A 16,961-nucleotide genomic window follows, 5' to 3' on the forward strand; every position below is an offset into this window, starting at 1 on the left:
GGAGAGAAGTCCTCTGGAGGGAGGTGGGTGTGGCAAAAAAAGAGCAACATGAGGGAAAATGGTGCTGATGGAACTGTTTCGGGGCTTCCCTGTGGTAGAGGCTACATGAATCTCTGCAGACGGTAACATCGGTAACATCATATAGAACTAAATACACACGAGCGAAACTGAAACCAGGGACATCTCAATCGTATCTGCTTGTGTCTGCGGATGGTAGAGTAACAGTATCTTGGTTGTGATAATTTGTCACTGTTTTGCAAGATGTTAAGATTGGGTAAAACTGGAGAATGGGAACACAGGACCTCTCTGTATAATTTTTTATAACTGCATGTGCAGCTAAACTTTTCTGAAAATAAAAACTTCATTAGAAAAAGCTACCACTGGGGTTCCTGGGTGGCTCAGTCAGTTGAGTGCCCGACTTCAGCTCAGGTCATGATTTCATGGCTCTGTGAGTTCGAGTCCCGCATCAGGTTCTGTGCTGACCGCTCAGAGTCTAGAGTCTGGAGTCTGCTTCGGATTCTGTGTCCCTCTCTCACTCTGCCCCTCCCTCACTCATGCTGTGTGTGTCTCTCTCTCAAGAGTAAATAAAAACAAGAAAAAGAAAAAGAAAAAGCTACCACTGAGGTGCCTAGGTGGCTCAGTCGTTTGAGCGTCCGACTTTGGCTCAGGTTGTGATCTCATGGTTTGTTCATGAGTTCAAGTCCCACAATGGGCTCTCTGCTGTCAGCACAGAGCCTGCTTTGGATCCTCTGCCCCCCACCATGCCCCATGCCTCGGCCCCTCCCCTGCACATGCATGCACGTTTCTCTCTCTCTCAAAAACAAAAAATAAACAAAAAAACTTTTTTAATATTAAAAAAAAGAAAAAGCTACCACTATCTCACACTAAGGATGTTGAAGAATCTAGATTAAATATACTACTGTATCAAATGTATCATTTCAAAATCACCAAACCTGGGAGGAATGCAGCAACATAAGGGGAAAAAGTCTTGGCCACTGTTGTTTTCCAATAAAAGTGGATAACTTGTTGTCTCAGGGCTCTCTTCCAGGTTGGTCTGAGCCTTTATCGATATTTCTATGAATAAAATATTTTCAAATACCGAAAGTTAAGAAATCTCAACCCTGAAGTCTGTATCAGGCAAAACTGTCCTTCAGTAATGAAACAGATTTATGAGAATGGTAATGAGTGAACCTGGAGGGCATTAATAAGCCAAATAGTAAACAAGACAAACACTGCATAGTATCATTTATATGTGGAATCTAAAAAGAAAAAAATTCAAACTCATAAAAACAGAGAGTAGCATAAATGAATGGCAGTTCAATGGCAGCCAGGGGCTGGGTGGGGGTGGAGGGGAATGGGGAGAGGCTGGTGAAAAGGTACCAACTTTCAGTTTTAAGATAAATAAAGTCTGAGGATCTAATGTACAGCTGATAATACTGGACTGTATAACTGAAATTTGCTTAAAGTGTAGAACTTAAGCATTCTCACCACAAAAATAAATAAATAAATAAATAAATAAATAAATAAATAAATAAAAAGGTATGTGAGATGGTAGACATGTTAATTAACTCAATGATGGGAATCATTTCCCCATGTATACGTATATCAAATCACACCGTACACTTTATAAATATATTACAACTTTGTCAATTATACCTCAATAACACTGAAGACAAGATATGAACATCCAAACTGGTTTAAAAAAAAAAAAGAATGAAGGGGAAATCATGACATTCTCACACAAAGGAAAGCCAAAAGTATTTGCCACTAGCTGACTTATGTTTGAGAATGGCTAAATGAAAATCTTCTATCACAAAAGAATGATGAAAAAAATTCTGGAGCATTGAAAAAGAAGAAAGAGGGGTACCTGGGTGGCTCAGGTTAAGCATCCAACTCTTGGTTTCAGCTCAGGTCATGATCTCATGGTTCATGAGTTCAAGCCCTGCATCGGGCTCTGCACTGACAGCACAGAGCCTGCTTGGGATTCTTTCTCTCCCTCTTTCTCTCTCTCTGCCCGTCCCCTGCTCATATGCACGAGCTCTCTCTCAAAATAAATAAACAAATAAATAAATAAACAAAAAGGAAGAAAGAAGAATGAAGGCAGCAGACATGTAGATGCAGAGAAACCAGATCGCTCACACACTGCTCGTGCAGAAGTAAAATGGTACCGCCTCTCTGGAAAACTGTGGCAGTTTCTTATAAAACTAAACATGCAATGATCATACAACCAAGCATTTGCACTCTGGGGCATCTAAAAGAAATCAAAACTTATGTTTACATGAAAACCTGTACATAAACAGTCACAGCAATTTTACTTGTAATCCTGAAAAGTAGAAAAAAGTCCAGACGTTCTTCAACAGTGAACCAATACACAAACCTTGGTACATCCACGCCATGGAAAGGTACAGAGCAATAAAAAAGAAGGAAATGCTGATACATGCAATAAGTCAGATGAATCTCCTGGGGACTTATATTGAGATGGGTGTGGTTACAAACAGGCAAGATGAGGCATCCTTATGGTGGTGGAAATGTTCTGTATCTTGACCGTGGCGGTGGACATCCAACCTACTCATGTGATACAATCAAATAGAACTAAACACATACACAAAAATCAATTTAATTAAACTGGGTAAGTCTCAGTAAGAGCTGTGGATGTGGGGTGCCTGGGTGGCTCAGTCAGTTATGCAACCGACTTTGGCTCAGGCCATGATCTCATGGTTTGTGAGCTTGAGCCCCGCGTCGGGCTCTGTGCTGACAGCTCAGGGCCTGGAACCTGCTTTGGATTCTGTGTCTCCCCTTCTCTCTACCCTTCCCCTGCTCACACTCTGTGTCTCTCTGTCTCTCAATAATAAATAAATATTTTTAAAAATTAAAAAAAAAAAAAGATCTGTGGATGATATCAGTGTCAGTCTCCTGGTTGTGATGTTCTACCACGGTCTTGCAAGATGCTATTGTTGGCCGAAATGGGTAAAGCATAAATGAAATCTCTCTGTATTATTTGTTACAACTATAATGGGTATCCAAATTACCACAATATTAAAAGTATGATTTCTTACAAAGATAAAGCTATCATGAGTTCACACGAAGGATATTGATAGTTCTAACTTAAACAGTGCTACTTGAAGTAAGTATCATTTCAAACTAACCGAAACTGGGTGGGATGGATTGAGATGAAGAGGCAGGATCTGGGCCAGTGTCATTTCCCAATGAAGTTTGGTAATACACCGTCTGACAGCTGTTTTCCAGGCTGGTTTCTGCTTTTTCTGGCATTTCAACAAGCATAACTTTGTCAAGTGCTGAAAGTCAAGAACTCTCATCTGTAAATTCTATACTGAGTTAGATTATCTTTCAGGAAAGAAGGGGGAAATAAAGACATTCTCACATAAAGAAAATTTAAAAAGAAAAATGTTCCTAGCAGATTTACTCAGAAAAGATAACTAAAGGAAAATCTTCAAACAGAAAGGATATTATGGAGAAGGAATCTTGGGGCATTAGTAAGGAAGAAATAATAGAAAGGTGAGAAATCTAGATGGGGAGAAACTAGATCACCTATACATTGCTACTGGGAATGGAGAATAGCACAGGCTCTCTGGAAAACTGTTTGGCAGTTTTTATAAAACCAAACATGCTATCACCATAAGACCAAGCAGTTGTACTCTTGGCATTCATGACAGAAAAAATGAAAACTTGTATTTACACAAAAATCAGTATGTGACTGTTCACAGCAGCTTTACTTCTAGTATCCACAGACTTGGAAAGAAAAAAAAAACAGATGTCCTTCAATGTGTGAATGCGTTTTTAAAAAAAAAATTGTTGTGTATCTATACCACAGGAAACTTTTTACCAATAAATGAGAAATAAAAACTTATATTTACCCAAAAATGTGTACATGGGTATTTATAACTGCTTTATTCTTAATGGCCAAACACCAAAAAAAAATCAGATGTCCTTCAACAGGTGAACAATTAAACAAAATGTAGTATATCTGTAGCATAGAATACAATTTTCAGCAATAATAGTAACAACCTATTGATACATGCAACAAACTGGATGAGTCTCCAAGCAATCTGAGTGGGAGGGGGGAGCTACATCATATATGACTCCACTTATATAACAATCTGAAGAGACAAAATTATAGAAACAGAGAAAAGATTAGAGACAGCCAGGCATCGGGGAGGGGTCTTGGGGGCAGGGAAGGTAGGTGTGGTTCTAAAAATTGCAATAACAAGGGATCCTTGAGTGATGGAAATGATCTCTACCTTGACTGTGGTGGCAGACGTGTGAACTTACACGTACAATAAAACTGTGTAGTGCTAAATGCACACATGAACACATATACACATATACACATATACACACACAGATGCAAATAAAACCGGAGGCATCTCAATAACACCTGTGAATTATATCAATGTCAATGTCTGGGTTGTAGTAACACTGTACCATGGTTCTGCAAGGCGTTATCATTGGGGAAAATCCATAAAGCATAAACGAATCACTCCATATTATTTCTTACTACTGCACTGAATCTTAAGTTACATCAAAATAAAATTTTCATAAAGAGCTGTAACTGGCTTGTATTAAGGATGTTGATGGATCTAGATTAAACAGTTATACACGTGATATGTATCATTTCAAACTCACCAAAATTGGGCAGGAGTGGGAGAGATGAAGAGTCAGTATCTGAGCCCCTGATACTTCCCAATAAATCTGGGTAATAGATGGTCTCGGAGCTGTTTTCGGGGCTGGTGTCTGCATTTCCTGACATTTCTAGGAGTATGAACTTTTCAATTGCTGAAAGATAAGAACCCTCAACCATGAATTCTACATGAGGCAAAACTATCCTTAAGGAAAAACGTGAAAGAAAGACATCTTGAAACACAGGAAAACTAAAAGAATCTGTCCCCAGCAGACTTACCTGTATAGAAAGGCTAAAGTAAAATCTTCAAACAGAAAGGACATGATGAAAAAAGGAAGTCTGGAGCATCAGGAAGGAGGAAAGAACAATGGGAAGAACAGAAATGTGGATGCGGAGAAAGCAGATCACTCCCACTTTGCTGGTGAGAATGCAAACTGGTACAGTCTCTCTGGAAAACTGTTGGACAGTTTCTTATAAAACTGCACATGCAATACCATAAGACTCAACAACTGCACTCTTGGCATTCGTGACAGAAATAAAGCTTATGTTTATACAAAAGCCAGGACACAGATGTTCGTAGCAGCTTTACTCCTAATACCAAAAACTGGAAAAAAGAAAAACCCAACAACAATGACTGTCCTTCAACGGGTGAACGGGTGAACAACTACTGCACGTTGCAACCACAGAAGACTATTCAGCGCTAAAAAGGGAGAAAGTACTGATACATGCAACGACCTGAATGAGTCTTCAGGGAATTGTGCCGACTGAAAATTCCAAATAATCTTCAGAGGTTACATCCCGTAAGATTCTCTTTATACAACACTCTTGGAGAGACAAAATTATAGAGAGCAGCACTTGCTAAGGGTTAAGGAAATGGGCAACGGGAAGGAAAGGGCAGCCTGAGAGAGGCAGGTGTGGTTATAAAAGGGCACGACGAGGCATCCTGATAGCGATGGATATGTTCTGTATCCTGACTGTACTGGTGGACATCAAACTTACTCATGTGATAAAATTACGTAGGCATATGTACAAACGCACACAAATCACTACAAGTACAACTGGGAGCATTTCAGTAACATCTGTGTATTGTACCGATGTCAATACCCTGGTTGCGTTTATCATCCCATAGTTTTGTAACATGCTAATGTTGGGAGAAACCGGTAAAGAGTAAAATGGATGTCTTTACATTATTTCTTGAAAACATATGTGAATCCAAAATTGTTTCAAAATAAAAAGCTTAATTTAAAGTATGAGCTACCTCTAGCTTCCATTAAGGATGTTGATGCATCTAAAGCAAACAGTGCTACTTATTTTAAACTCACCAAAATTGGGTGGGAGAAAGACAGGTGAAGAGCACTGGTCCCTGTCATTTCCTGATGAATGTGGGTGATTCATTGTCTTGGGGTTGTTTTCCAGGCTGGTTTCTGCTGTTACTGGTATTTCTACAGAAAGGACATTTTTCAAGTGCTTCAGAAAAGAACTCTCAGCCGTTAATTCTATATGTAGCAAGACTATCCTTCATTAATGTACAGGAAATAAAGACATTCTCACATGAAGAAAACCTAAAAGAACTTGTCCCTCACAGACTGACCCTTAAAGAAAGGCCAAAAATATTCAAACTATTCCCAAAATATTCAAACAGAAAAGACATGAAAAAGGAATGGCTCCCTGAGCATCAAGAAGAAAGAACAATGGAAAGAGGAAAAATAGGCATAAAGAGAAACTGTATCACTTATGTATTACAGGTGTAAAGTCAAATGGCACAGCTCCTCTGAAAAAAATTTTAGCAGTCTCTTATAAAACTAAACATGAAACTGTCCTATGACCCACAATTGCCCTCTCGGGCAGCCACCTCAAAAAAAATATAAACTTAAGTTTACACAAAAACCAGTATATGACTATTTGCAGAATCAAACATGGGAGAGTGGAAGAAACTGTTGATACATGCAACAGTTGGCATGAATCTCCAGGAAATTAGGTTTGGGAAAAAAAAAAGCTATGCTCAAAAGGTTATATGGATTTTATTCCATCTAAATAACAATATTCAAGGGGCACCTGGGTGGCTCAGTCAGGTAAGCGTCTGACTTTGGCTCAGGTCATGATCTCATGCCTCTCCTTCTGCCCCTCCACCCACTCACACTCTCTCTCTCTCTCTCAAAAATAAATAAACATTAAAAAATTAAAAAAAGAAAAAAAGCAATATTCAAGTGACAGAATTATAGAAAGTGAGATCCGTTCACTCTTGGCTAGGAGGAAAAGGTGACCAGAGGGAGGTGGCTGTGGTTGTAAAGGGCAGTATGTGGCAACAATGGAAGATTTCTGGATCACAACTGTGATGATAAATAACACTCGTGGAATAAAATCGCACAGAACTGAATACATGCACACACACACACACACACACACACACAAATGTGGATATAATCAATGTCAGTACCCCCTAGTTGTGCTATTTTACTATAGTTTTACAAGAGGTTATCGTTGGGGAAAATGGGTAAAACATAAATGGGATCTCTACATAATTTCTTTTTTTTAACTTTTTTAGCGTTTATTTTTGAGACACAGAGAGACAGAGACAGAGTGTGAGCGGGAGAGGGGTAGAGAGAGGGGGAGACACAGAACTCAAAGTGGGCTCCAGGCTCTGTGCTGTCAGCATAGAGACAGACGTGGGGCTCAAACTCATGAAGTCATGAACTGTGAGATCATGATCTGAGCCGAAGTCCAACACTCAACCAACTGAGCCACCCAGGCACCCCTAGACATAATTTGTTACAACCACACATGAATCTGCAATGATCTCAAAATAAAAAGCTTCATTAAAAAGAAGAGCTGGCACTGACTTGCATTAAGGATGCTGGTGAATCTGAATGGCACGACTTATCATATGTGTCATTTCAAACTCACCAAAATTGGGAAGGATGAAAACAGATGAAGAGGCAGTATCTTGGCCACTGTCATGTCTCAACAAAGTTGGGTAATACACTGACTTAGCGCTGTCTCCAAGGCTGGCTTCGGTTTTTCCTGGCATTTCTATAAATAAAAGGTTTCCAAGGGCTATAATACAAGAACCTGCATTCATGAGTTCTATACTGGATGAAACTATCCATCAGGAAAGAAGGGGAAATAAAGACATCTCACACAAATGAGAACTAAAAGGTTTTGTCCCCAGAAGACTGATTCCTACAGAAAGGTTAAAGGAAAATCTTCTATCAGAAAGGATATGAGGAAAGAAGGAATCACGAAGCATCAGAAGAAAGAACAATGGAAAGAGCAGAAATACGGATGTGAAGAAACTGGGCCACTCATACACAGCTGGCAGCAACATAAAATGGCACAACTATACTGGAAAACAGGTAGTTTCCCATAAAACTGAATATGCAAATAAAAGATAACCAAAAACTGCACTCCTGGGTACTCATGTCCAAGAAATGAACACTTCTATTTACACAAAAACCTGTACATGAATATTCATAGCAGCTTCACCCCAATAGTCAAACACTGGGTGGGGAGGGAATGAAAATTTTCTTCGACAGGTGAGCCGTTAAACTACAGCATACCTATACCATGGAACACTAGTCAGCATGCAGTGATACATGCAACAACTTGGTTTAATCTCCAGCAACTTACCTGGGGTGAAAAAAAGCCAGTATGAAAATGTTACATACTACATGCATCCAACTATATAACAATTTTGAAGTGACACACTTTTAGAGATAGAGAATAGATCAGTGGTTGCCAAGAGCTGGGGAAAGGGGAACAGGGAGGGCAGGGCCACCAGAGGGTGAGAAAAATGTTCTGTACCTTGACCACAGTGGTGGATGTGCAAACCCCACGTGATAAAACTGCCTGGAACTAAATGCACAGACACACAGTGAAACCAAACTGGGGATGGCTGAATAAGATCCGTGGGTTATATCAGCATCAGTCTCCTGGCCTTGATATTTTACTGTAGTTTCACAAGATGTTACCTTTGAGGGAGATTGGGTAAGGGGTACCACTCGATTCTTTCTTAGAACTACATGTGAATCTACAATTATCTCCTAAAACTTTTAATTAAAAAAATAGCTATAGCCAACTATACTTCAGCTTAAAAAATAGCTATTGCTAGTTTGCATTATGAATGATTTTTAGGGGCACCTGGGTGGCTCAGTCGGTTAAGTATCTCTTGATCTCACCTCCGGTCTTGATCTTAGGGTTGTGAGTTCAAGCCCCATGCTGGGCATGAGCCTTCCTAAAATAATAATAATAATAATAATCATAATAATCATAATCATAATCATAATCATAAGGAATGCTCTTTAATCCAGTTGAAAGGATGCTATTTCTAACATGTGCCATTTCAAACTCACCAAAACTGGGAGGGATGCAGAAAGCTGATGAGTCAGCATGTGGGTCCATGCTGCTATTTCCCGGTAAAGTTGAGCAGTTTGCCGCCTCAGGAAACTGGGCCAGACTGGGCTTTCCTTGTGGCAGAAGGGCTGGAGGTACTGCTGGAGGACACTGGGCAGACAGGGTAACACAGCTGGCACCTTCCGCACCTTCGCTGACAAAGTAGGAAAGGGCGGCAAGACCAGGAGCTGGGCCGCCTGGTGTGCGATTGGACTGTAATGAAAACGTGGGGACAACCTTGGGAATTGGTGGCTTCTGCCTGAGGTCCGGCTGCTGTAGCTCAGGGGATGCTGCCGACTGAAGAGGAGCTCCCACAGAGTTGGTCAGGGGCTGGGTTTCCTGCTGGTCCTCTGGTACAGAGGGGCCCGCGGCTCCCTGGCCAGGGGAAGAGAATACAATGGGTTATGCCAGGGGAAGAGAATACAATGGGTTATGCTCTTTGCTTTGGTTCCTGGACTTGAATTTCTCCACGAGGTATAAAATTAAAACTGTTTTGTGTAAATCCAGAGGACCTGTAAAATCACACAAACCCATGATAAACCAATTGTGACAATAATAAGTAAAAAGCTGATAAAAGCATGAACACCTGCTTTCCTGGTGAAATCATTTTCCATAGTTAAGGATAAATGCTGAATTTTTATTACATGATTTTTATTCCTCTTCAACCCTACATTTTGAGTGCATTTTATAGATTACAGTTACAAACATAAAAACACTCAGTATCAAAATTTCTCAATCCTCAACTACAGCATTCCTCCAAGAGAGGTTTAATCTCCCATCTGCTGCTACAGTAAGTATATGTCAGCCTTGCTAATCTCAGAGTCATTAGTTCTCTCTCACTTCTAATCGATTGGTATCTTTAGGAACTAGAGGTTTATCAAAGTAGTGAGAATGTTTTTATGACACACAGTTTGGCAACAGGGGCTTCTCCCAAGAAGGTTGCATTTTTGAGACGATTCTGCAAAGCTGGTTTACCTGCCTATTTGTGTTTTCAATAAGTTTTTGCAAACCCTATTATAACACAAAAAGTATTTTAGCAGATCCTATTTCAAAAGAAAAGTAACAGACAAGAAAATACCAGTAAGCCAAATCTTTATCGCTAGAAACAAGGAAAGCTCTGAAGCCATCAGAAAGATCGTTTCCCACTTGACGCCCGGTTTTGGTGACACAGAGCCGAGCTGGCTGAGATAAGGGGCCCCAGCCTCCTACTCAACTACTCATGCCATACAGGCGTTTTCAGAAGCTTTACTACCCGCAAGTAAATGTACTACCATTCTTATAAGCCACCACGTTTAGGACGGAGTCGGTTTACGTCAAGGAGAATGCTATTTTAGGAAAGAAAGTCTCAAATCTGCTAAAAGGCCAAAGAGCCTCTCTGCATAGAATGACGGTGCGAACTCCTAGGCAGTGAGCATTCCACTCCGGAAAGAACAGTGAGCCAGATATAACAGATGTGACTTCTGGCTTCAAAGTATTTTTAACTCAGGCCATCGACAGTTACCCTTACAAAACCTTTGAGTGCATGTCCCGTACAGGCCAACCAGGTTCGGGACTAATAAAACCTGAGAATTCTTCAAATACACAGAAACTTCATTCGGGGAAACAATACACTTCAACCGGAGGCTGGAACCATTTCCCTTCATTCCTCCGTTCACTCAAATAAACAGTTCTTGGGGGCCTACGACCTGTCGGAACTGCTTTGCTAGGTGCCGGCAATATGGACAGAAAACACAACACAACACAACACAACACAACACAACACAACACAACAAGATCACCGGATCCTGCCCGAAGAAACTCCCATTGTAGCTGGAGAGGGATGATTTCAATCAAGTGACCGGCAGCCGCAGCAGTGGCTCTCCAAGTGCGGCCTCGGGCCAGTAGCATCCACATCGCCTACTGGCTTGTTGGAAAGGCACCGGCTCCCACCCCAGACGTACTGAGTGGGGAACCCTGAGGATGGGGGCGGCGATCTGTTTCCACAAGCCCTCCAGGTGGTTCTGCTGCGCGATCCAGCGAGACCCACCGGTCTGTAACGCTGAGGTAAATGGTGCAGGCGCTAGGGGCACATGCTTGGGTTCTGATGCTTATCAGCTGTGTGACCTTGGGCAAGTTGCTTAACTTCTCTGTGCTTCCGTTTCCTCACCTACAGAATCGAGATGAGCGCATCCCTCAGAGTTCCCCTGAGGACAAAGTGAGGCGCTGGAGTATGATGTTACTACGAACGTAATCACGCTACCACCTGCCGACCGCTCCGCTAGCGCTCAATCACCCGCCGATATTCGTATTATTTATTATTACACTCGGACGGCTACGGCACAGGTAAGAACGGGAGGCTAAGCGCACACAAGAGCAAGCCCGAACCCAGGCCGGCAGTCGTGGCAGGCCTTCCAGAGAGGTCTACGCCGAGAATTCCAAGACGAGCCGGTGTTCGCTAGCTAAAGATGCATGGCAGGGCATAGAGGGCAGAAGGAACGGCAGATTCAAAACTACCCAAACAGAACACGGGAAGGCACACGTTAGACAGTGAGCGTAAACGACGTGCAAAGAGCAGCGTTTCGAGGGAAGGAGAGAGACAGGGGGACAGAAAGACGGATGGGGGGCCCAAAGAGGAGGTTTTGTTGAGCTGCGGGAGGACGTGCGCAGAGTGATGCAGACCGAGGCTGAAGGGACAGGAGGTGGTGACCGACGAAGGGAGGGGTCCCGGCACAGGGCAAGAGGCCTGGGGGCAGAGCCCCGTGCAGGTGCGGCTGTTCGCCCTACAGGGGAGACGCCGCCCCGAGGACAGATGCCAGGCTACTCGGTGGGCCCTGGGGAGAGCAGTTGGGACCGGGAGGGATTTCTGCCTCACACCCTGCCTCGCCTCCGTGAAGGAAGAGGAAGAAGCGGGGGGGGGGGGGGGGGGGGGGGGCTGAGCTGTTGGGAGCTCGTGGGGACCGGCAGGGAGCTGGCCAGAGAGCTGCGGAAGGGCCAGGGCGCAGCGGGCGGGCGCCGCCTCCGCCTCCGCCTCCCGGGCTGCGGAGGGCTGGGGTCTTCCAGAAGGGGACGCCGGGCAAGGACGGAAAAGGAAAAGATGGCGGTGCTGCGGCGACCGGCCTGGGCTGGGCAGGGAAGGGGTCCAACAAAGGAGCGAGCGAGCCCGCTGGGAGCCGCGGGGACCGCCGAGGGCCCGCGTCAGGGCCGTAACTCGAGGCCCCGGGCATTTCTCCTCGTAGGCGCGCGAGCCCACGTCTTCCCAGTGGCTCAGGGAGAAGGCGCGGCAGAGGCGGGGCGGGGGGAGGGGGGAACGGGGATGCTTCCGGAAGTGGGGGGACAGCCCTGCTCCTGCTCCGGGGCGGAGCCTCCCTCCTGCACCCCGCACGTCCTCCCCGCCCCCCCCCCCAGCCCTGCCGCGTCCCCTCCAGGCAGTCCCCCTGCAGGCAGTCAGCTTCTGCTCAGTGACAGTGATAAAGACTCACGTAATAAACTCTCTTCGGCACCCTACCTGGTTTTAATCCAAGACACTTGGTTTGTCAAGAACTACTTTTTAAAAAATAACCTTTCATTACCTCTAGAGGATGCAGCTCACAAAATCCTTGATTTACATACTTCTATCAATCTCTACCAACAGGCTCACTTTTACAACATCCCCTCGAAACTATGTAAGATACACTTTTTAAAAAACAATGGTGAGCTGACACTTTCTTTCAATTGAGATATCTTGATATGCATTTAGGCACATACTAAATTCTATCGAAATCAGCCAATTTCCTTAAGAGTATATTGGAGAAATCAAATATTGAACAATCTAGATGAAAGACATTGAACTACATTGGACCAGTTATGGGCTGTTGGGTTTTTTAAAGCTACAGAAGCCATATTCTTATTTCAAGTGTTCCACCTAGAGGTACTGTTCTAACTAGAACTTTTTTTAAAAATATATTACAATGGAGTGATAATCATACAGAATTTGACACGACAAAACAATGACATTAAATGAGGTTAAAAAACTTTTACGCAAAATTTTGGAAAACTACATTTAAAAGACAGAAATTTGATACCTCACAATGGTGTTGAAGTTCCATAAGTTGATTTTGATGATTTTCATCAGAGAAACTTTCAGATGCATTGCTCTGCTGTTAATATTATAAAAAGAAGTAGTCAGTGCTTAATATCACTAGGACCCAAACTAAGCACTAGAAAACCCAATACTTTATATTATATAATTTATCTATTTTAATTATTTCCTTTTTCATCTACATTCCAAAAGCACTTCATAAGTCTTATAATATAAAGCAAACATAAAGTAAAACCAAAACCCGTATTCACATGAGAATGAAAAAGATAAAAGCTGATTAAAAAGGAGGGTGAGGAAAGAAGTTATTAGATAAAAACCTAGATTTAAGAAAAGCTACTGAATATCAGTATGAACACATAGTTTACAATACATATAAAGACAGATATAGAAATACAAATGTATGTGTAGGCTTGGGATAGTATACATATATTTCCTAGCTCTGTCCACTGGGAGGACCTAAGAGCAATGATACAAGAGTAGCAATGAACATATCTAGTGTCCAGATCTTGGTTTCTAAATATCACTCTCCAGTAAAGGAACCAGGGCCCCTTGGGGAGAGGTGACTTCAGAGCTGGGTCAGGGAAAGTATAAATGAGCATAGAATATCTTGTGATATCAGAAAATAAGGAAGTGCTCAAAAAGAAGTAGGGGCATGTGAAAAGGCCACAGGATCCAACTAGAAGGAACTCCCAATAACCAAAGTTGTAAAATTAGATCAATAAAACAATGATAATATTGGATTATTTAAAAACTCATATAGGAGCACGTAGGCAGCTCAGTCTATTAAGCGTCCAACTCCTGATTTCGGCTCAGATCATGGTCTCACCACAGTCATGGGATGGAACCCCGTGTCAGGCTCCGCACCGACAGCACTGAGCCTGCTTGGGATTTGCCCTGCCTGCCCCTCCCCTCCTTGCACACTCTCACTCTTTCTCTCTAAAATAAACTTAAAAAAAATTTAAAAACTCATATGATACAATAAATGCCCATGAGTCCATACAGATATAAAATATATAATTGAATAAATAAGTAAATGGGGGAGAAAGGACAGCTCTTCCTTACAAATGAATTCCTATTAATATACACATAGGAATGAGGGAAATAGTTAACATTTGGCAAACACCACAGTAGTGAATGTTGCAGGTAAAATACATGAATCAACTCAGAGGGCAAAAGAATTGAGGAGAAACGGGATATTAGCATAGTCTCAAAGTACCTCCCACCAGGATATTTATTAGTCACAAAGGGAAAAACAGTAACTTTACAGTGGAAAAATCCAGAAGATACCACATTAACCAAGAGACTGAATGTTAACATCACCAGTAAAAAGATATATATGGACACCATGTGTCCCTGATAACGATTTAATAAGGAGACAACATCATTTGGATGGCATGTTTGCCAAAAATGCATAATCTCAAGCTATTCAAGAGAAAATAATCAGACATACAAAAATTGAGAGACATTTTACAAAATAACTGATCTGCACACTCATCAAAAATGTCAAGGCCATGAAAGACAAGGGAAAAATGAGGAACTGTCACAGACTGCAAGAAACTAAGGAGACACCACTGAATTCACTGTGGGATACTAGATTGGATCCTGGAGGAGAAAAAGGACAAGGGGGAGAGGAATGCTGAAATTCAAACAAGGGTTGCAGGTCAGCTGACAGGACTGTAACAGTGTTAACATCGTACTTGCAAAAACAGTCTATGCTTCAAAATTACCCTAATTTTAAGTTATACAGGTAAGTTAACATTGAGGGAAGCTGTATGTATGAGAATTCTCTGTAATATATTTGCACCTCTTCTGTAAATCTCAAATTATTCCCGAAATTAGAAAAGCTACTCAAACAGGGTACGAAACCACTGTGAATTTCCTATCAGATAAGGAGAAGGAAACAAAATGGTTAAGTGTTCATTGTCTTGTTCATTGCTAAGGAAGCATACAAATTCATGAGAGAAATATTTCCTTCAGCTCTCAAGTTCAGAGTAACTCCACAGTATGTGAAGGCTGAAAAAGAATTTAAATCATTTTCTGTATGATAGTAAGTGTGAATATATTTGGCAATTAGCAATTAATACTATGTAAATATTCAGTCAGATATGCATTCATTAATTATGCTTCCACCTTCTTCACAATCAGGCATTCATGTTCTTGTCCAGGGAAGATTTATTAATAAACCAAAAGGAAATAGAAAAGAAAGAACTGAGAGACACATTGAGGACTTCAATTCCGCTTTCAACAAGCACCAAAGACATAAAGGACCTCTGCCCTCTGCAAATAGTACAACAACACAAAAAGATGTACCACTGACCCTTGAACAACATGGGTATAAATTGTGCGAGTCCACTTATACATGGATTTTTTTTTTCCGAGAAATACAGTACAATACTATACGTATGTTTTTTCTTCCTTACGATTTTTTTAAAGTAGGCTTCATGCTCAGCGTGGAGCCCAACACGGGGCCTGAACTCACCAACCTGAGATCAAGACCTGAGCTGAGATCAAGAGTCAGATGCTTAAATGACTGAGCCACCCAGGCACCCCTTTATGATTTTCTTAATAGCATCCTTTTCTCTAGCTTGCTTTATTGTAAGAATACAGTATATATTACATATTACATATAACACACAACACATGTGTTAATTGACTGTTTACCAGAAAGGCTTCTGGTTAACAGTAGGCTATTAGCAGTTAAGTTTTGGGGGAGTCAGAAGTTATACGTGGCTTTTTGACTGTGTGGGGATCAGCATCCCTAACCCCCACATTGTTCAAGGGTCAACTGTACTTACTTAACTGTTTTCTTATTAACCCAACTACACTCAAGACACCATTTTCTATCAAGCTTAACCCCTTATGTACTTTCGGGTAGAAAGACTAGTCTTCTAGTAATCTGGCACTAGAACCGCTTTGAAAGCAAATATTTCTAACCATCAACAAAGAACCAAATGTTGTATGGCTTGTGACTTTCAAATAATCCAACAGTGACACTCTGTGGACAAAATAAGAAACACTAAAGCACCTATTTTTCTTAATAAACTAATCACTAAGACACCTTAAATTGTTTTTTGGAATAAAACAGGGTATAAATAAGTAAACGGACAGCAAATAGCCACTATACTTAATTACAATGGACCATAATAATAATTTTAACATAAACATTCCAAGTAGTTATCAATGTCTTTGTGTTAAAAGTTTATGAATCAGCCCTGCATTACCAACTTACTAAACAGCAAAAATTATATGGAATTATAATATAGATTAGTAATTATAAAAACAATATTGCTATATTACTCTTGTGTAGTGTTTTATACTTTTCAAAGTGCTTTCACATAATTATGTCAGAAACCATGACTCGTGGTAGGCAGTTAACATCATCCCCAAAGATGAACATACTGGGGTTGATAGAAGTTAAGAGAACTGTCTGTACTACTTAGGTATAGGTACTACTGTCCCCATCCTTATATAAGTAAATAAATGCATTTTTTGTTAAGCTAAGTTATATACAGTCTAATCTATTTCATTCTACTTTAGAGATCAAGAAGAACAGCAGAATACGAGGGAAATGTCAAACAGTACAACTATGTCAGGAAACTGGCAGTTTCCTCTAAACTTCATCTATCCAAATACTTTGAACTAGTATTTGCACTCCTGAGTCTTTACTCAAATTAAATGTAAACATACATTCACAAAGTGTTCACATTCTGAACATTATTGTTCAGAACCACTTTACTCATAATAGCCTGAACTGGAAAAAAACCAAATGTGCATCAAAAGGAGAATGGATAAACAAATTATGGACACTCATACAACAGAATATTACTCAGCAATGAATGGGAATGAAATGTCACTACAACCAGATGAATCTCCAAA

The 16,961-nt window shown here is 41.3% G+C and overlaps 1 protein-coding gene across 1 annotated transcript in view; it reads right to left on the bottom strand.

Moving 5' to 3' along the window:
- BEND2 (BEN domain containing 2) overlaps window positions 1–16,961 on the bottom strand; it is a 54,852-nt gene that overhangs the window by 24,551 nt on the left and 13,340 nt on the right. The window contains 3 exon segments of the mRNA XM_053201961.1: window positions 3,147–3,296; window positions 4,645–4,794; window positions 8,989–9,403. Of these exon segments, the coding sequence (XP_053057936.1) occupies window positions 3,147–3,296; window positions 4,645–4,794; window positions 8,989–9,403 (715 nt within the window).

Source organism: Acinonyx jubatus, chromosome X, assembly GCF_027475565.1.
Source record: "Acinonyx jubatus isolate Ajub_Pintada_27869175 chromosome X, VMU_Ajub_asm_v1.0, whole genome shotgun sequence".
NCBI lineage: Eukaryota > Metazoa > Chordata > Mammalia > Carnivora > Felidae > Acinonyx > Acinonyx jubatus.